Genomic DNA, 20,631 nt, shown 5'->3' on the forward strand with positions numbered 1-20,631 from the left:
TGGTATTTCCTGGACATCATAAAGAGGAATTCAGTGATAAAGTAGACAGGAAACAGGGATGAAAAATACTAGGCTTGGGAAAGCACTCAGTGGTCAGTAACATATCAAGGCCAGCTTACAGCAGAAAGCTCTACCTTCAGACCAAAGAAAAAGCTCCATGGCAGCTACACACAGTCCAAATTGGTGCAGTTCACATGCTAATCAAAGCTACAAGCAAGCTCACATCTACAGTGCTTCAGATTTTGCACTGACTAGCAGGCTGCTTTGATGAGTAGGGAGACTGTAACAAGCAAAGGTGAACCATGAAAACACTATGATAAAACATTTTCCATTAACAGCCCTCTCCTTCACCAACGCTGGAGAGCAGTGTAAGTTCATAAAGCAACAAGAATCCTTTAAGAAAAGGTCATGTCTCTCTGATCAAGCCTCTAAAATAAAAAAAAAAAAGGAATGTGGTAGTTTGTCAGCAGCCCCTGTAGGCATTCAAAAGTCCTGACATTTATGGTGACTTCAGCGTGCTCTGGAGAGACGCTTTGAGTCAAATCACAAGCTTAATGCTGTACAAGACACACAGTAAACTCAATTCTAAATCCTAAAAGTTTGTAGTCGTCAAGAAAAAACACCAGTAAAATAATTACCACCTGTAAAATGCAATTTAAAACAGAGAAGAGCTTAGTTTCATTCTAAGAATTATCAAGATGTTTATTATATGTCTATGTATATGTGAAAATACAGACAAATACGCACACACTCTATAGGCATTTGAACCAGTATGTGAATAAAAATAATCATACACAAAAGTCTTTTGAAAGTCAAGTCCCTCTACAAAGTCTTCTGTAGAAACCGAGAGGCAATGGCATCCATTGTGGATAAATAATTGGTTAAAGGATAGAAATGAGGTAAAAGTAATTGTTTCTGAAAATAAAGGAAGGCACATGCAGAGTTTTGCTGCAACTCATGCTTTTCAGCATATTCATAAGCAACCTGAAAAAAAAAAAAGAAAAAAAAAAAAAAAGAGAGAGAAAAAGCAAGGAAGTGAAAAAGTTTGTTGGTAACGCTAAGTTATTCAAGCTGGCAAGGATGAAGCCAGCTTCAAAGAACTTCAGAAGGACTTTATGAGACAGAATGAACACTGAAAAGGAAGATGAAAGTGGATTTCAATACATATTGAAGTGAATTACATGAGAAAAAACAATCCAATCATCACATACAAAACAATGGGCTCTGAGCTGACTGTTGCCCAACAGAAGCAAGATCTTGGGGTTTAAACAGACACTTCCAGAAAAAAAAAAAAATCAGTTCAGTGCTTACTAGAGGTCAAAAAAAGCCATAAAACAAAAGAAATAACAAGGAAGGGAACAGAGAACATCACTGTGCCACTGTCCATGGTTTGCCCACATGCTGAATGCTGTGTGCAGTTCTGGTTCTTGCAGTTCAGTAACAGTAGAGTAGATCTGAAAAAAGTACAAATGATTAAGATATGGAACTGCATCCACATAAGTAAAAGTAAATATACTATGATTTTCCATCTGGATAAGAGGTGATCCAAGGTAATCTAAAGGGGCATTTGCTAGAGCTCTGCAAGATCATGAGTGGCCTGGAGAGGGCAGTTGGGGATTGACTCTGCCCCTTCCAGAATAATAAACTATGGCCATCAGAGGAGGCTAGGAGGAGTCAGGCTCACAGACAACCAAAAAGGGGTAGTTTGCCACACAGTGGGTAGTCAGCCTGTGGAACCCCTTTTCAAAGGGGTGCTAACAATATGGAAAACATATTTGGCTTAGAAACTTCTCTGAGTTATCAACAGTTAAAGACTGAGAAAGTACTTGAGAGAAGTACACTAGTGGTCTCCAAAGTGAGGTGCGTGCACCCCAGAAGGTATGCAAGACAGTCCATTGGGGGGTGGGAAGGAAATGGTTTTTGTACCATTAATAAATGAAATAAAAATTTTAAAAATGGTTTATTTAATCTTTATCTCTTCCTTTTATAATTTCTAAATATATAATTATAATATATATTATAATAATATAAAATTCTAAATAGAATTTGGACCTGCATCTCCAAGTTAACCACCCAAATCCACTGTACTCCCCAAAGCCCCAGCTCAGTGCCCTTCCTGATCATCGCAAGTCTTAGATATTCCTTGCACTTGTATGCATGAAGGAAACTGGAGACAGACAGGGGAATGAATGATCAGCAAAGAACCAATGGCTGTAATTGGTACGGACAGAGAAGGAAGGCTGAGGTAGGAGAGAGACCAGCACAGGAAGCCAAGCAGGTGAATTCAGCAAGTATTCATGTAGGAAACCAGTTGTGGGTATGGCCACTGAGCAGAGAAGCAGCAGGAGGCAGCAACAGGCAAAACTGAGGCTTTGTGCAGAGCTGGAAACATCTTCTCCCATAAACACGAAGCTATGAAAACTGCTGGAACAGAGCAGCTCCCTCCGTTCCCACGTACTCACCCCCACCCTCTGACCCAGGCAGAGTCAGCAGAAGCAAATGGCCCAGAAAATGCTTCTCACTTGAGCTTGTATTCAAGATCTCTCTGTTGTCTGTCAATCTACACATTGTGGCCTTCTTCCAGCAAAGAGCAGACCATTGGGCCTGCTGTTGCCTGTCAATCAGCTGGGGCCATTTGACAGTCATTCGGAAGAGGCAAGATCCTGGGCACAGCCATCTCATATTCATCCCTCCTGGAGACTGTCTGGCCACAAGGATCAGACTGCAGGCCCACTTTTCTGCTTCTATAAAGGACACCTTAAGGCCTGGAGAACAAGGTCAGCAAGCCAAATCTACTCTTGATCTAAGTCTGACATCTTTGAACTTCCTTCAAGTTCCCTTTGTTAAGCATCAAAATAGAGAAACGTAGAGAAAGGACAAAACTGAGAAAAAGGAGACAGCTCTAGCAAAAGCATATTCAATGTCACCTCTTGCCCTGCCTCATTCCTTCCCCTCCCTTCTCATGTTCCTATCTCCAGTATCACCCGTAGATAAAGTATTACTCACTACGCAACTGCCATCTCCCTGCTGCAAGCCCACCAGACTCCCAAGATACAGAAATGCTTTCTCTATCTAAACTTTTATAAAAGGAGAACACACAAACAGTACCTTACCTTATCTAAAAGCTTATTTTGCTCTCAAACACATGTGCAAGACAAGACAGTGACAGACAATACATTGAATTTTTCACAATACTGACATAAAAAAAAAGTCTTGCTACTGAAGAGTATTATAATACCACTACATCTTTTGAAAGAGATCTTGGAGGTGCACCTGTCTACAGGCTAGGATCTGTCTCCCCCCTCTTCCTCAGAGGGATGGAGTCTGTCCTGAACAAGTATCATCCATGGTGAAGGCTGCAGTGCAAAACAGCACTGACACATCCTCCTTCCTGGGAAATCATCTACCCTAGACCCCCTTACCCGACCCAACTCTGTTCTTACCCACAGACTTATCCCCTTTCTTCCTCCATTGATTCCATATACATGTATTACTCTGCACTACTTCAAACACTTTATGAGACAGAGGGCAAAACCACTGTGGGCCATAGGAAATGAGGAAGACCACAGTATGTCCCCAGCTGAAGGGACCACTCTCACAGCTCTGAGAAGATGAAGCAAAGAGTAGAGTAGAGCTGCCGGCAGAGCAGCTAGACAAGGCCAAACAGTACGGCACACAGAGAAAGGCACACAACCAGTATTTCATGCATGCATACTGGTCCCTAAGAATTCTGTCAATTGCCTGCATTCCTGTACACAGTCCATCACCGTCCTGGCTGCAGCCTTCCAAAGCTGAGCATACTGTCAGTGCAGCAAGCATACCACCTTCCCAACAACTGCTGCCAAGTCCCTATCACTACCTTCCACTGCCCAGTTTCCCAAGCCACGCATTTGGCTTTTCTACTTTCTTCCCTGCCTGAACCTCCTGTCACATCAGAGGACTGCCTCTTTCCTCTTCCTTTGTCATTCTTCAGGTGAACTCCTGTCTGATGGCAGAAATGAGACAACATTGGAGTGGTGCTTTTCTATGTATTTCTACTGCAGAGTCTTTTCTCAAGGGACATCAACGTCATAGCAGCCAAAATGATGAAGCAGAAAAAAGGAGGGTTCCTGTCTGGACATACCAGATAAAGGAAAATAACCTGGAGAACTGACAGGTAAAAGGAAAAGAAAGTGTAAAGAAAAGAAAAGCAAGAACACCTACAAGAGCCTTAGAAAGGGACTGAACAGAGAGCGGGGAGTCACTGCAATGCAATATAGCATTGAGCTGCACGTACAGCAATTTCCTGTTCTGAAAGACACAGACTCTATCCATCTCGGCACCACACAGGAGGATTCTGATGGCATGCAGTGAACAGCCAGGGGCTTCTTGTTAACAGAAAAACTGACTGATTTTGAGAAAAAGAACAACAATTACCAAATGGCATGTTTTTTTAACTAAAAATAGAAGCTACCTTGGCTAGACAACATATTGTGTCAAGGCATTACAGTAGCTACTGATTTCTATAAGGCATAAACATAAGCAAGAGGAGATGCCAGATGCTGTCTGGAGGTAAGAATGGGTCACTAGAAGTATCTGGAACAGTTAACAAATTTAGACTAGACAGATATTGTTTGATAGCAACAGGTTTCTGACTGCACAAATGGCTTCCCAACTGAATGTGCTGTTTCAAAATGGATTCAGAAATACAAGAAAAAAAGTTGTAGATGGCTTCTCTCCTCTCCTCTAACTACAGATGTTACCTCATATGAGTTCCTTTTTTTTTTTTTAATGTCTATGAATCTTTTAGAGATTTAGTAAGCAGAAACATCAGTATTGCAATTCTTCTTGCTTGTCTGCTATATTGACCTTCCTCCATTTCCCAAAAGCTCTCACATCCTAAAATCAGGGTCCAAGTGTTCCAGGTTTCACCCATTTTTAAATAATGTTCATGACAGTCCAAAAATCTTTAACTTAGAAAACATCACATTTACAGAACTGTGAATTGTAACTTGAGACAATGTTCAGTGACCACCTTTCTATTTCATGCATGTCCATTCACAGCTCAGACTAATCAGCCACCAAACCTCAAACGAAGCACTTGGATACAAGCAAGGGGAAAAAAGAAAAAGAATTGTCTTTGGAATTGAAACTAACAAACCCTATATTCCATCTTTGAGTTCCATCAGCTTGCTCATTTTAATAGATCTGATCACATCCACTACTATGATATAATGTATGGAATCGATTTTGTGTGAAGAACTACCAGAATGCGCCTCTTGACTCTGTAAAAAGGATGGCTTTGGGAGGGGAGAGGTAACAACAGAGCTCTGCAACACCATAACCAGCATGGAGAGAAAGGAGACTGATCAAGAGCTCACTGTCTCTTCCCTTACAAGAATTAGACAACAGCTAGCACTTGGCAGGATAAGGTACTTCTTTATGTAAGATAAGCTGCAAAAATTCCTGACACAAAACACTCTGAATGCTAAAAGTTTATATCGGTTCAGGAAGACATCGGTGGACTAACCTACTTAAATAAAATCCATATAGAGGTACTACACAGAGGGCAGCTTTGGGTCAGAAAGCTCCAGAGCTCCAAAGCGCAGAGTATTTGGATGAAACATCACTAGGTTTTTGCCTTGTTCCTATACTTCCATGCAGTCTTCTGCTGCTCCCTGCAACTGGGGACACTGGGCTAAATGATCCAGTTTCATATTCCTACAGTATTTCTTTTTTAAAAAACAGAAGAGCAATTCAAACATGTCACAGATCAATTACATCTGTGCACTTATACACATCAGCAAATCCAAGTTTTCTCAATGAGCAACTCAAATTTGTTTAACAAGCCCATATTGCATAAAATCACATTGATCTCTATTAAAACCCTAGCTAGAATTAATACAATTTTCTTTTCTTAATTATGTGTGAACTTTTCGGTATTCATTAAGCCTGCAATTAGTCCAGGGCTAGGAAAGGAGAAACCTTCAGTTTCTACTGGCAGCTTACTTACACGGTTGAATGCTGTACAATGTTTTCACTCTACCAGTCTTCTGCAAGTACCTTCCTCATCAAATTTCTTCACTGCGGTAAGGTCCCTTTATTTCTCCAGGCTGCCCTACACTCACCCCAAACATCTCCTTGTTTAACAAAACAGGGAATACACATGCAGCAAACCAGTGACTCCACTCCAGGACCCATTCCCTGACAATGTTCTAGCACAGAGAACCGCGCAGACAGCCCTGTGTTAGGGAAGTAGAACAAACTGTCCAAAAACAGTTCATGAAGCTTTTTTCTAGCCTTTCTAGTGTTAGCTGATTTATGCTCTGACAAGACAGTATTTATATACATGATAATATAAAAATTAGTAGGATATTTTCCATTAGCGAAATTTTACTTTTTTAAAACATAATATTCTCCTCACCTCGCTACTTCTAGTAGTGCTCTCTACAACCTGATGACTGGCTGGAAGATACAATCACTTTTATCCACTTAAAACAGATCACCATTTAATTTGGGGAGAGTATCTTTAGTTCTTTCCATTATAATAAAACAAATATAATTTTTATAATATACTGAAATATGAGTCCTTGAGGTCAGCCAGTCCTTCCTCATCTCAAAGAAGCATCACCAGTATCTCCATCATCTTTGATAAATGTTTACTTCTTTAACCAGTGCCTAAGAGCCTCCAATGACAGAGATTTTACAACTTTCCTCATCAGTCTCCATCCTTAGATATTATAAATAAATCCCATTATCTTATTTATTCTTCACAGACCTCCCACTACTACTGCCCTCTGAGTTACCCCTCTTTTTGCTTGTTAGTCATGCAGACAACCCAAATCAGAAAAATATTCTTCTAAGTATATGCCATGAATTTACAATTGCCTCTGTATTATTCTCTGCCCCATTTCTTAATCAGGCTAACAGTTTACTTGCTTTCTTAGTAGCAGTGGCTGCTGCTACACACTAGACAGCTCACAGTGACATGCAAGCCTTCCTCCTGAATGGTTACAGTTCATTTAAAACCCAGCAATATATGAGGAGATGCAAAATTTGTTTATGAAATTCATTGCTCATCCCCTTGTCCAGATCACTGATAAATCTATTAGACACTCCATATACATCTTTGGGGCACCAGACCTGTCTTTTTGTATGCTTTAACATTGGCAACAAGTTATTTATCACTATATTAAATATTTGTTTACATGATGGCATGCTTTGAGACCCTTCTTTCACTGTACTAAATGCCGTTTCATATAACACGGTTTCTGTACTTACCATAAAATTCTATGACCGGATTTGAGAGGTAGATAACCAGACAAAAAGACGACTGAGGATAAGCAAAGGAGTCACATAAGTGATACATAGGTTTGTATAAATTAGCAGCCTTGATGTGTAACTAATATTAAACTGTAGAGATTAGCAGGAACTATGAAAAAACACATATCAGCAGAAAATAAATATGGATAAGGGCTTATATTAACAGGAAGAGCTTCCTAAGCACAGCACAGAGGACAAAGAACAAGATCACTATGGGAAAAAGAAGGTGACTTGAACTGACAGCAAGTATATTGTAAATACAGATATGACTTGATAGTTAAGAAAAGGACATAGACCTTTATAGGTGTATCTTGTGTATAAAAGGCAAGAAGATTGGTTTTGGAAGGAAGATAAAGTGGGAACAGAAAAAGGACACAGAAGCAGATTAAAAAGGTCAGAAGAACAGGACAAGAAAACGAACCTCTCAGCAGCTTCTTGTGTGAAGACGACACAGGCAAGGTCGACTGTACAAGGCACCAAAGAGGAGAAGATTGCTGCAATTGAGTCACAAGAGGACAGATGTCTGGACAAGAGCTTTGACAAGATCTGCATCATGGACCTTCTCAAGGCTATATGGGAAGATACCTGTTTGAGTAACAGAAAGGAAAAAAAAAGAAAGCAAGAAAAAAAAAAAAGAGACAAAGGTAACATCCGTTGAAGGGATCCAGCCAGCAGGGAGGCCTATGATAGGGTCTAGAGGATAGAAGAAACTGAGAAAAGGAATCACCTGCAGGAAGATTAATAACTGGGTTTGGGTCAACAAAATTTAAGGCAACAGCTGGACACCCAGAGGGAGATGTCATAAAGACAGCCTGAAATGTATTACTGGACAGTAGAAAATGCATCAATAAAGAGATAAACCAAAAGAAATGTGGTGATTAAAGCCATATTTATCCATAAAAGTGCTAGAAATATTGCAGAGAGGAACAAAAAAAAGGACAAAGTACAGGATGAAGCCTTTGGGGAAAAAAAAATTCTCTCTTCCCACAAAAACAATGTGCAAGACCCCGATGAAACAGAACAAGAGTAAAAGAATTGTAAAAATAAATAACTTAAAGAAATCTAACCTTTTTAAAAGAAGAACTGCTAACCAGAGGTTAACAAACTATCAAGAACTCAAGCAGGACGACAATGAAGTATCACACTTGAGTTTTTTAACCATTAAGAGATTTCACCTTTCAGAGGTATCCTATTTGACTGGGACAAACAAGGAAGAAGACATCTTCTAAGCTAGCAATATGGAAAAGAACAAAGGCAAGATCAGGTGCGCAAGAGCAAAGGGCGAAGTGACCTTAGCAAAGGAACATATGTTTCCAGAAAGATCAAGTGAATCCAAAAGCTACTGCCCTTAGGAAATACTGCAAAATTATCCTGTTAATCCTTAAGTGTTCACATAGCAAAAAAATTTCTCACAACATTCTACCTCTATTTGCCTCTCCCCATTTTGTGGGGCAGGGGAGAAGAAGCAGCCTGCAATAACCAAATCAAATAATGTTATCACAGATAAAATAAAAAATAAGTAATTTGAAGAGGAGATTTTTTTCCCTGAAATTAGAGCAGAATCTGACTCCAAGGAATTCCAGTAAGTTTGCTATGTAACTTGATTTTTCAAGGAATTGATTCAGATGCTGGCACACTGTGGATGGTAATAAAACTCAATAGCCAGCAATATGTAAACTCAAAGTAATGGCTGTGATGGCACATTCTCTTATTTGGTAGGATACAGGACCTGAAGAGACAAAATGAAGTTAAAACTTTTTTTATCTTTTTTAAGTAATGGAAGACTGACTACCCCAACTTGTGTTTTGATCAAAATGAACCTGAGATGAGGAAGAAACTAAAGGAAAGAACAAACAAGGAAGCAAAAGCAGAACTAAAGGTGATAATCATGGAGAAAAGGAGAGGGTCATACATGAGGTGTTCAGGCAACAGAATAACAGACAAGGAAGCCCCAGCTTCCTACTCACTAACAAGTAGCAGGAAGATGACAAACAAATGCAGATATTCCAGGCAAACGCAGATATTCAAGTAAGATGCCACTAGTGGCAAAACTCCCAGGGCAGAAAAGGCAGACTTTTCTAGCATCCAAATAAGTAATTAAAATGAGTTCTGCTATATTCAGTCTGGTATAAATTAAAAATTCCTATGCTTAAGAGGCTAGCATGCTGCTTTCACATGAAGTCCATCTAGATGTGGAAGAAGCAAATTCACATAACTATTTTTGCCACTCTTCTTGATACTAAAGGAAGACCACTGGTGTGCAAATGCCAACAGAAACCTTGGAAAAGGCAAAAGCATCCAATATGCCCACCCCTCCCAACTTGCCTATGGTTCTGCCCAGCTATAGCCATCCTGAGCCAGACTACCTTAATGAACCCACGTCCACAACAAAACCACTGCTACAGACCTGCACACCTGCTCTTCAGTCATCCCTGTACATCCGCCAATCTCCCAACAGACTGCTCCTGTACAATGGCACCACATCACCTGTTCACTGCTCTCACAAACACAGAATGCCACCTAAAAGTCCTTAGCCTTGCAAGTCCCACCATATCCAGGATCTGCAGGACACATGCTAGATCCTACACATCTGGAGTAAGCCTGAATTATGGAGACAACTTAGGAGCCTGTCATGAGCTCCACAGATTTCTATGATCTTTGCACAAGAGCCCCACCTGATGTCTTCAAAAAGGTGTCACAGGAGGTGCCAGAATCCTCAAGAGAGAAAACACTCGGGACTGTCAGTATCCAAACAATATCTGCATTCCTTGGGGCTCTTTAACAGTCTTACTTTTGTTAAATGTGTATCAATACAAGAAATCCAAATGTTCTAAATGGTGACTGCTCTCAATCACTAGAGAGTCATTTAAAGAACATCGTTTCCAATGGCAGCAAAACAGGGTTAGCATTTCCCCTTAAATGGAAATCAAAGACCTGATTCTTAAACAAAAGCTGGAAAATTTTTAAAGACCCGAAGGATTGCTTTAATTAAGCATGGCACCCTGAAATTCTCTCATGGGTGAGTTCCCATAGACAGTTACAGATCTGCAGAGCTAATCTCTTCAAGCCCCTGAAAGTCACCTGTTAAGTAGCCAGAGGATACATAAGAGCCAAGACTGGAGACAAGAACCAGAGGCAGTACCACAAGGCTTCATCAGGCTTTCATCAGAATTGTTTTTCAAAACACAAGTTTGATTACAGAACAAAGTGTCCTACAAGCCCATTTGGGTCAGATCCAGTGCAGTTTCTGCACCATGATCAGGCTCAAAAGCACGCTATTCACCATTCATGGAGAATCAAAGCAAAAATCACAGCACACATCCCCCCAGACACAAGCCTGTATTATCAATGAATCAGTGCATATTCTGGGGGCTTTACAGACCCCGGTGCTCCCCTGGCAAGGCAGTTACCAGCACCCCAGGAGCACACTGCAGGAGCCAATCCAGCCCAGCACAGAGCCTCCAGTTTCCACTCATCCCTCTATTTAGAGCCAGCCAGCTCACTAACTTTCCCGACTCACCACCCCATGGACCAGAAACTCAAAAAGTTTGCTTTTCGTAGCTTTGCGAGCCCCTCCTGTAACTTCGTCTGTAGCCATCAGGGTCTGCTCAGCCTCTCTCACTCTCTCTCTTCCTCTTTCTTTCCCTTTTCTGCCTTTTTCTCCAACTCTCCCCTCTGAGTCCTGCTGGGCTCTCACACTTCTAATAGCGCGGAGTGGGGAGGGGGCCCCTTCAGGGCCTTCCTGACGGCCCACTCGCGCTAAGCCTCAGCTGCTGCATTCCTCCACTGATAAGCCAGAAATAGTTTGTGCTGCCGGGTTCTGTGTGTTTACTCTGCAGGGACAGAAAATCCAGCTTTTTAAACCTCTCTGTCCAAACAGTAGAGATAAGCAGGAGGCAAATTGAAAACACGTCTCAGCTTTTTCGTAGCAGTGCTGCAACCTCTCCTCCTCTGCACCAGGGGATGGTAAATTCTGGGGCAAGGGGGAAGGGGGAGGGGGCAACTTCAGCAGTGACATAAAACTCAGTACCTCACAGAGAGCGTTTTCCCATTAGAAAATGCAGCAGGCGAGCAGTGAGAAACAATGGTTTTCCCTTGCTCCCACTGCTCCTCCTGCACTGCATTTCCAGGCCTTTTCCCCAGGGACCTGGCAGGCAGCACACAGAAATATTCACTGGCAGCATTTCCAGCATGTGAGACTGAGAACTAACCCCTTTGGACAAGAGAGAGAAACAGCAGGAGGCAGAAAGCTGGGAACAGGGAGGGACAGTGTGTGAGAGCGAGGGGAAAGAAAGAGTGTGAGAACAGCGGGAGGAAGGGGGCGGGGGGCAGCATGGCGACGGCACAATGCCTGACTTGCTTCCATGCTCCCAGCCGCCCACAGCATCTCTCACGGGGTGACCGCCCTCAGGATGCTTTGGTACCACTGTGATGGATCCATTAGAGACCCCAGGTGATTGACAGACGCAGACAAATTATTAACACCACAGCTGCCATGAGACATCAGCAGCTCGCTGCTTATTACACAAAGCCCTGCACGACAACGCATGTCATCCCAGGACACTGCTGGGAACATGGAGCCCACCTGCCACCCAGGGGAAGGGGGCAGAAAGCAGCAGACCACCCCCTCCGCGACTGCTTGCTGCTGCAGCGGCCCCGGATGGACATCAGCTAGTGCAGCACCAGATGCTGGCAGCACGGCAGCCATTCTGAGAGCAGCAGCGCTGGCTCCTCCATAATGGCAGAGCAGGCAGCGGTGGCCTGGGGCACCGATCTGCTTCCTGACAGCTCCTTGCGTGTCCATGGCTTGCAAGAGGCTGATGTTTCCCAGTCTGCCTAACACAGCAATAGACGAGATGTTGCCAGGTTACGAGAAGGATTTATTCTATTCCTCTGCTTGAAATTCTTGTCTAGGGGCTATGAATTTTCTGGCAAAACTGCAAACAGAAGAGAATCGGATCTAAAACAAGTAAATAAATTTCTGCCCTCAACCAGTAATAAAAACAAGCACAAAAGAGATACTGCATTAGCCAGCAGTGAAGAGCAAGCCATGAAGATCATATGGCCTTTTGCACATGGGAATGAAGGCAACAACCTCCACTGATTTTTAGGGTGACCCCAATCCAAGCGCTACTGTGTGGCAATAGCCATAGGAATCACAGAAATTTCGGGACAGTGGGCATTGTTATCGGTTCCCCCTCCACCTCTCAGTCCCTCAGAAGGAATATGCCAAGCAAAGTGGTGTGGCCTTATTCAGTGCTGAAACTATTCCTGAGGTTCTAGCTGACTTGAACTAAAGGCACGTGTAATCTGGAACCAAACTGCTACAAGTCTGGTGGACTTGGTAGTGTTAGGCTAATGTTTGGACTCGATCTTAAGGGTATTTTCCAACATAAATGATTCTATGTGTCAGCATGCCTGGCAAGGTGGCGTTGGCGCTGCATCTGCAATTTTTTTTTAGATCCCAGAAGCACACAGAAACGCTGGCTCCCATGTTGTGAGCCCTTTCCCCTGCTCCCCGCAAGACAATGTTTTTTTTTTCAGAGACCACACTGACTGCTGACTCCTGCACTTGCCGGAGAAGCACCAACTTTCCCTGCAGCTGGGTTACTGATACAGGCCTGTGCAGGTGTTCCTATTCGCATTCCTTAAGGGGAACCGTGCAACCACTCTCACTGCATGAAATGGCACAAACGAGAAGCTCGCGGCATGCTCAAGCCCACAGTGGCTTGCTGGAGAAGGCTCCAGGCAAACAGCCGCGAGCAGCCGCGACGGCCTCCGACCCCCGGCACCGCCCGGCCCGCGGAGCACCTCGCGGCAGGGACCCTGCGCGCCCGCGCACGGGAAGGCTGTGCGCACGGGAAGGCTGTCCGCCCTGCCTGCGCACACGGCGCCGCGGAGCGGGAAGGGGCCGGCGGCGCCGGGGCGCGGCTCTAGGCTGCGGCGCGGCGCGCAGTCCCCCCTCGCGTCCCCCCGCGCTCCTCCACCAGCACCATCGGCACCGAATGGCAACGGCGCGCCCGGCACGGGCAGGGCGTGCGCCAGCCGCGGTCCCGGGCGCGCCGCTCGCGGTCGGGCGGAGGGCCGGGCCACACGCCCCGGGCCGGGCCGCACGAACCGAACCGAAGCGGGCCGCGCCGGGCCGCCCGCAGGTCCCCGCGGGCCCCGAGCGCGGCGACGCGCATGCCCGGCGCGGCTCCCGTGAAGGTCAGCCGTGGCCTAGCGGGGGACGCGCGGGCGGGGACGGCCGGACGCGCGGGCGGGAGCGGCCTTAACCCCTTCCGCGCCGCGCCCGGGGGGCACCGCCACCGCCGAGCCCGCCCGGGCCGAACCGGCGCCCCGGGGACCGGGACTGACCCCGCCCGGCGGAGGCCGGTGTGCAGAGAGCGGTGCGGGGCTCGGGGGGCGAGCCAATGCCGCGCTGGGGGCAGGCGGCGGCGCTGCTCGGGCCGGGGGGCGGCTCCGCCTGTCCGCGCCCCCGCCGGGGATGGAGCTTGGTGCCGCGGGCAGCACCGGGCCGGGCCGCGGGGCTCGGCGCCACTCGCCGCCCCCGCGTGCCGGGAGACGTTCCCGGCGAGGCGCCGCGGACGTTCGGCTTCCCGGGCTGGAGGTGGAAGACAAAGCAGAATCGGGCACTCGCAGACGTTTTGCGATTCCCTTGATAGCAAACTCCCTTGTCGGTGGCAGCCAGAGAACACGGCGAGCAGTGCCGAGCCCCGCGCTCGCGGCAAAGCTCGCACTGGCGCTTAACCCCATCGCCGCGACAGCCATGCGCCGCCGCCGCCGCGGGACCCCGCGCATGCAGCAGCTGGAAGCGCTTCCGCCCTACGGCCCTTTTTTCATCATTGTCAGTACTGTACAATCAGGACGGTGTGCATCATGGTTTTAGGCTTTTTCATTTTTCTCATCAGTCGTAGCTAAAGTAATAAGCTACAGTTGCTCCTATCTCCATCAATAGCTGGCTTCTTTATTACGTTATGGAGCAGGAGGATATATTATGAAGTGTTACTGACTTTCAATTTAATACCATACAGTATGTATTGTATGCTACCTGGATGTTCTTAACAGGCATTATATAAGGAGATTTCCTCAAAAGAACATCAAATTGCAAGGTCAGCCACCTGAAAATTAAGGAATGGCAGACTCACTGTAGCCATAGACTGAATGAGTAAAAGTCAAAAAAAAAAAATTTGTAATAATAAAACTCAGCTCTTACTTAGTATGATTGTAGTTCTCTAAGTACTTCAGAAAAGAAATCAGTAGAAGTAGCTCTTGTTTTTCAAATGGAAAATAAGGTACAAATGGATGGAAGTGACTTGCCCAACATCACCTAGTTGAGAATGAAACCCGTTTCCTGTGATTCTTCCACTCACCACGATACTGTCAAGGAAAACCAGCGTGCAATGCATTTGCACAAAAGGGTGAAAGTTACAGTGCAAGAATGTCTTCTCCCAAATTAACAGAAAAATCATATAATTTTATTTTAAATTGTTTCTTTTTCTATTTTCCCTACATATTTTTTCATAAAACTGTAGAAAATAAGTGTGTGTGTTGTTTAAAAAAGTGCCTGGTTCAACCCAAGTCTTCCCCAACTGCTACAAGTATCCTGGCAGCTCCCAGCCATTTCTGGTCTAAAAGATGTCAGTGGCATGGGACTCACTCTGTAATGCTTGAGTTCCTTTACTAGTTCTTGGAGGCTGAGCACACTCTGGGGCCTCCTTTCATGTCTCCACTGCTCACTTCAAGCTCACTTCATGCTATACTCCTAGCCCATTTTATTTCAAGGAAAGGCTGACATTTGCTCTTTACCTCTTGCGGCTCTGAGAGGCCACCTTTTCTCCCACAAGTTTGTGTGTTTTGTTTTTACTACGGTGCTATTATTCAAGCTTTTAAGACTTTTAAACTAAGATGGTCAGGTTAGAAAAGATATGAACCAAGTTGTTTTTGGGAGATAAGTTTGCAGCTGCTTTCAATTTTTTGATCTGCAGGTAATTAAAGAAGTACATGAAGGTGCTGGTTGCCTTAAAGAGGCATGGTTTCTCTCATCCAATTCTCACTTAAGTCAGCAGCGCTCTGTTCTCTGAAACTTAAAATATTCTCATCAGTTTTGGAAATGATGCAATATGGCATAGAAAACATACTGAAGAACAGACAGAAAATATCCCAAAATTGAGGCTGACTACTTGTTCCTGAGTTCAGAATTATTCAATATTCTCATTAACAATATGGATAATGAACTAGAGAACATACTTATTAAATTTCCTAGCAACATATGGTTTGGAGGGGTTACAGGTATACTAGGAGAGATGATTAAAATTAAAATCCTGAGAAGCTGGAGATATGGTTTGAAAAAACAGGATAGAATTCAATCAGAAATAGTGTGAGGTTCCACATCAAGATAGAAATCAACAACTATATAAATAGAAGATGGAGAACAACTGGCTGAAGAGTTGTTTTTTTTTCCAGAAAAAATGTTTGGGGATGTAATAGATCATAAGCTGAATGTGAGTTAACAGTACTACACTGACACAAAATAAGCAGACAAAAAAAAAAAACCAGAAGAGCAGGAACTGAATGCTGCCCCACTTCTCTCATCCCCTTGGTGGCAGCATAAGCAGTGACAACGACACTCTAGATTATTCTTTTTCTCCATCCCTTGTCCTCTCCAGGGCACAAGCAGTCCTAGCTCAACATTTCCCTGAGGCTGCAAAATTAAATTTTGCCAGTATTGCTGAGGAACCCTTCCAAAGTAATCCTTCTGTTGTGGTATGAATTGTTAATGGCTCAACCAGAGAGTTTGGGGTCTTTTGCAGTTTGGGGGTCTGTGCATCAGAGAAAATATGTGTGGGAGAAATCAAGATGGTTCAGGGGAGTACAGTAAGTGTGACAAGAACTGTAAAGCCCCAAAAGAGAAAGAGAAAATAACAGTCTTCAGATACCCAAAAGGCTGCTGCAAATACAGGGAAAAGCTGCTCCCCATACACACAGTACAAGAAATAATGGATTGAAATTTCTCCCAGGAAGATTTACATTAGATATTAAGGAAGAGTACAGCAATAAAAGCAGAGATGTTCTGGGATAGTTTGTCCAGCAAGGATGGGAATCTCCATCACCGAAGGTCTTTCAAGAACAGGTTAGACAAGCATCTGTCCAGAGTGATGTAGGTGGTGTAGATTCTGACTTGGGGTGGGACAAGGGACTAGCTGATTCCCAGAGGTTCCTTTTGCCTTATTTCCCTATGGAAACTGTATGGAATTTCATAAGACAAAGATAAGGCTTTTTTCTATCCAGAGTGGTTTCCCCTGACAGATTTCACAGATCTGATGCAAACAAGTTTAAGCTGATCAAAAAGGGTCCCTTAAATTTTTTATTTTGAAAAAAATACACATCTGATTGCTACAACAATGTAGGAATAAGGAATCTGCATATGCAGATTGCTGCCAGTTATCCTTTGAGACTTCTCAAGTATCATATAGCTTTTATACCGTGGCTTTTTGCTCTCTCCTTGACTCACATATCTTCAACTACCATCTTGCATCACTGTCTCATAGACCTACCTTTTTATGTTAGGACTTTTCACTAACTTTTTAAAATCTATCTGCAATGAGGAAATACCATAAGCAAGTTGTAACACGCATAAAGAAAGAAAGAAAGAAGACTTAAAATAAAGGCAAAAAAGAATAAATGAAGGCAAGGAAAAGCATTTGTCTCTGTCTCCAGAGGTTCCAAACATTATTCTCCAGAGGTAGAGAGATAATTACAAACTTACCTCCTGATCATTTTAAAAGCAATCAAAGGCAACAGCAGGGATGCCAAAAGATGGAAAAAATGATGTAATACTATAGGATGCAAAATAATGAGTCATCAGTATTACCATGATATCAACCATACAACCATTTTACCCAACTCTGCACAATTCTGTGTAACCTCATAGTAGACTGTCTAGCCCTACTATGCCTCTGCCTCCACTTTTCCATCCTCACCAAATCCACTTCCCACAGCTTGTGCAGTGACATCTGTGCATGGCTTCTCACATCTTCTTAGCAAAGAAGCAGAGTGCTACAGGCAGCAGTCCACAATACTCCTTTTATTTTCTAGTCAAAGGCCAAAGCAGAGCTGCAAAGTATGAGAAGTTACTAGGAAGACTTTGGTCCTGGAAGGAGAATAGAGAAGATAGGAGATTGTGTTGGGAGTCTGTTTTTCAAAAGTGAAGGAAATAGAGGGATTCTTGGTGGGGAATCCTGGGGGAACAAAGACCTATCAACAACTACCCCCAAATCTACTGCCCCCTAGTCCAAAAAGTGTAAGTATCTTCATGATACTTGGTGATTAGAACAATGGCTTTGGGGTGTGTTGGTAAGAGCATCATACAGGATTCACCTGGTATCACTGACAGAACACAGATGGGGGAACAGCAAGTCCACTGTTGTATAATCAATAGCAACCATGTCATATGTAACCCTTTCAAGCATAAATTTACTGCATAGCACTTTAAACCTTGGTATTCCTATGGGACAGCTGCTAAAAAACTGAGTTCTTTAAATGATTGTATTCTTGTGCTTCTGTATTATAGGAAAACCAACAGGATTTCCTGTTTCTTTATCAGGAAAAAGTATTTTTTAAAGCCCGTTTTGATTAATATTAATAATGCTAGGAATTATATCCTGTTCTCACTGAAAATCATTTGAAAAGTGTCTATAGTTTAAGCAAATCAATAATAAGTAAATACTGACTGAAGGATGTATTAATATGCAAAGCTACATAAGAACTGAGAAACAGTCTTAGAAAGCACTAGGAGACTGGAGAAAACACATAACCAAAGAAGGAAAACAGAACAATCTTGGCATAGATTGTCTAATAAATCCACCTCCCATTTCAACTAAACTAGTAGAACAATTAATAGGTGAATAAAACCACATCACACTTAGAGCACAATGGAACTGAGAGCAACAAGTAATATTGGTGATCATAAAAAAACTGCATTGCCAGACAAGCCCAAGAGTCTTTTTAAATTATTTTATTTGGCAGAATAATTGCAACAATTACAAACAGATTACCCCCCCCCAAAAAAAGTCAAAGTTAATCTCAAACGGTAAATAATTACAGCAAGCATCAATGACTTTGGAAAATGGCAGCCAGTGGGAAATGGCAAATGTAGCTTGAATGCAATGTAGTAAAACATCATTATATGCCCGAAATTCTTAACATTAACATAATTTGTATGTAATTGCCAGGAAAAATAAAAATTACTGAAAGGTTATAAACAAAAGGTTATAAACAAATGATAAAAACAAGTGGAAGGGAAGCGGCTACTAAGGACACCAAGGATGGTTGTCATATCCAGATTGTTTTACCATCTTCAAAGATCTAAAAGAGGGAAGTAAAAGACATGTAGATTAAATCCTCAAATGAGAAGATTTTGAGGAAGTTTCACAGCCAGTCAGGACAGAGGATAAAAAAAATCAAATGGGCCTAAAATGTTAGACATAAGATTTAGGCTGGAAAAACTCAAGCAGGTGGGGGAAGATAAATCCTGAGGTGAAAAAACTGTGCTATGTCTGTAGCAGCAGGTAAGATGTTTTTCTAATCTTTTCAGTGTTCCATTCACCTAGTACATAAATACATACATGAAATCACAGGAATAATCAAATGCCAGGCACAGCAACTTATGACACAGAGACACAATTACAGTACTCAGGCTTCAGCTGGACAATAGGCTTTCAGCTGAGGCTCTTTTTGAGCAACTGAGTGTTGCAAAAGTGGAAAACATCTGACTCCAGCACAATACAGTGGTTTGTCTCCTTGTTTCTCTCACCATAGCATATAGGCACAGCAGGCTGGCAGATTACAACTTAGAGCAACAAACTGCACTTGGCAATGGGGTCATGAGGTCGTAAAGTGTGCACAGTAACACACTGCACATGCTCCCAGAAAAAAAGCATGTCTAAATGACAAGGCATGTAAATGATGGCACAAGTTACTTGTTAAATGGGCTTCAAAACATATGTAGAAGAAACATAGGCAGAAGAAACATAAGTTGAATCATTATGGCATTCAGCACTTTGCAAAATAAACAGAATTTACAGTGGTAAAACTCAAATAGCAGAGGGGTGTGTTTGTGTGTGGATGTGAACTGTGAGAGGGAGAAGAGTTATGTGTTGTACCTTATGTCATATTATCTGTCACATTTCACAATTTTTCCCATTCTTGGTACTCGGTTGTTTCTAGGGCCTGAGAGCACTAGGAGGTACAGATAAAAACAATGTAGTCTCTAGCCTTTACAGTTTACAAATTAAGTTAACAGATGGAAATAGAAAGAGTGCAATGGAACAGAGAGAGCACTAGTCATCCTGACAGGCAGTGGACTTGGCACACCAGCACTCTAGCTATGCTTATTTTGAATAGCCACTTCTGCCCAGAGAAGCTGTGGATGCCCCATCCCTGGAAGTGTTCAAGGCCAGGCTGGATGGGGCTTTGAGCAACCTGGTCTAGTGGAAGGTGTCCCTGCCCATGGCAGGGGTGTTGGAACTAGATGATCTTTAAGGTCCCTTCCAACCCAAACTATTCTATGATTCTGTGAATTCCTACTCTGTGCAACCCATCCTTGGCATCTGTTTTCTGATCAATTTATACCCAGCCTGCAACTTGAAACCATAGAAACGATGTACTTGTGGGGGGATTTTGACTACCCTGTTCTCTCTTGGGAAATAAGTATGGTTCATTCTTCAAAGAGATTCCCTAGCGCTCAGATGCTACAACCAAGCTAGTACATGTACATATGATGCAGCAACACTGGATGTTAGTTATAAATATGATGCCAAATAATAAGACATAAATCTCTACTGAGGTTATATAGAGAAAGGCTTTCTAAATTGTTAGTTATAAGCCTGAGATACCAAGAAAATTAGATAATTATTTCTTTAAATTCCTTTAGTTAAGATCTTGGATATTAATCTGGAGTAGGATATTCACCTAGTCTAAACGAGCATAAAACACTTAAAAAATTAGTGATAAGTTTATGTAATGGAAGGTCAATCACTAATATTCCAACCATAAGAAATACAGGGAGCAGAATATTGGGGGGGAAAAAAATCCAACACAAAAATAGCTTGTCGTATTTCTGCTCTTGAGAAAAGCTTCTTTTGTCTACAACATAACTGATTCCTTTCCTGCTGCATCTGATCTATAACAACTCTTCCACTTAGCTGATTTTGTCTTGATGGTTACCCTTTTTTTTTCTTAGTTTCTCCACCTCCTTCTGCTATTCGAGTCAATCCTTCCTTTCCCCAGTCAAATTCCTGCCATTGCATATCTCACCACTGCAATTCT

General features: G+C 43.1%; 1 protein-coding gene across 7 annotated transcripts in view; it reads right to left on the minus strand.

Annotated features, from left to right (window-relative positions):
- SMARCD3 (SWI/SNF related BAF chromatin remodeling complex subunit D3) overlaps window positions 1–20,631 on the minus strand; it is a 113,427-nt gene that overhangs the window by 58,564 nt on the left and 34,232 nt on the right. Inside the window, exon 1 of one of the 7 annotated variants that reach the window (XM_076363566.1) lies at window positions 10,823–11,125. The exons of 4 other annotated variants lie outside the window; for them this stretch is intronic. In XM_076363566.1, coding sequence (XP_076219681.1) covers window positions 10,823–10,900 — 78 coding nt within the window. In that variant the 5' untranslated portion in view covers window positions 10,901–11,125. Of the gene's footprint in view, window positions 1–2,462; window positions 2,500–10,822; window positions 11,126–20,631 lie in introns of those variants that run through there. 2 more of the 7 variants (XM_076363560.1, XM_076363565.1) reach the window with 2 other exon arrangements.

The sequence above is a fragment of the Aptenodytes patagonicus genome, unplaced genomic scaffold, assembly GCF_965638725.1.
Source record: "Aptenodytes patagonicus unplaced genomic scaffold, bAptPat1.pri.cur scaffold_69, whole genome shotgun sequence".
Taxonomy (NCBI): Eukaryota; Metazoa; Chordata; class Aves; order Sphenisciformes; family Spheniscidae; genus Aptenodytes; species Aptenodytes patagonicus.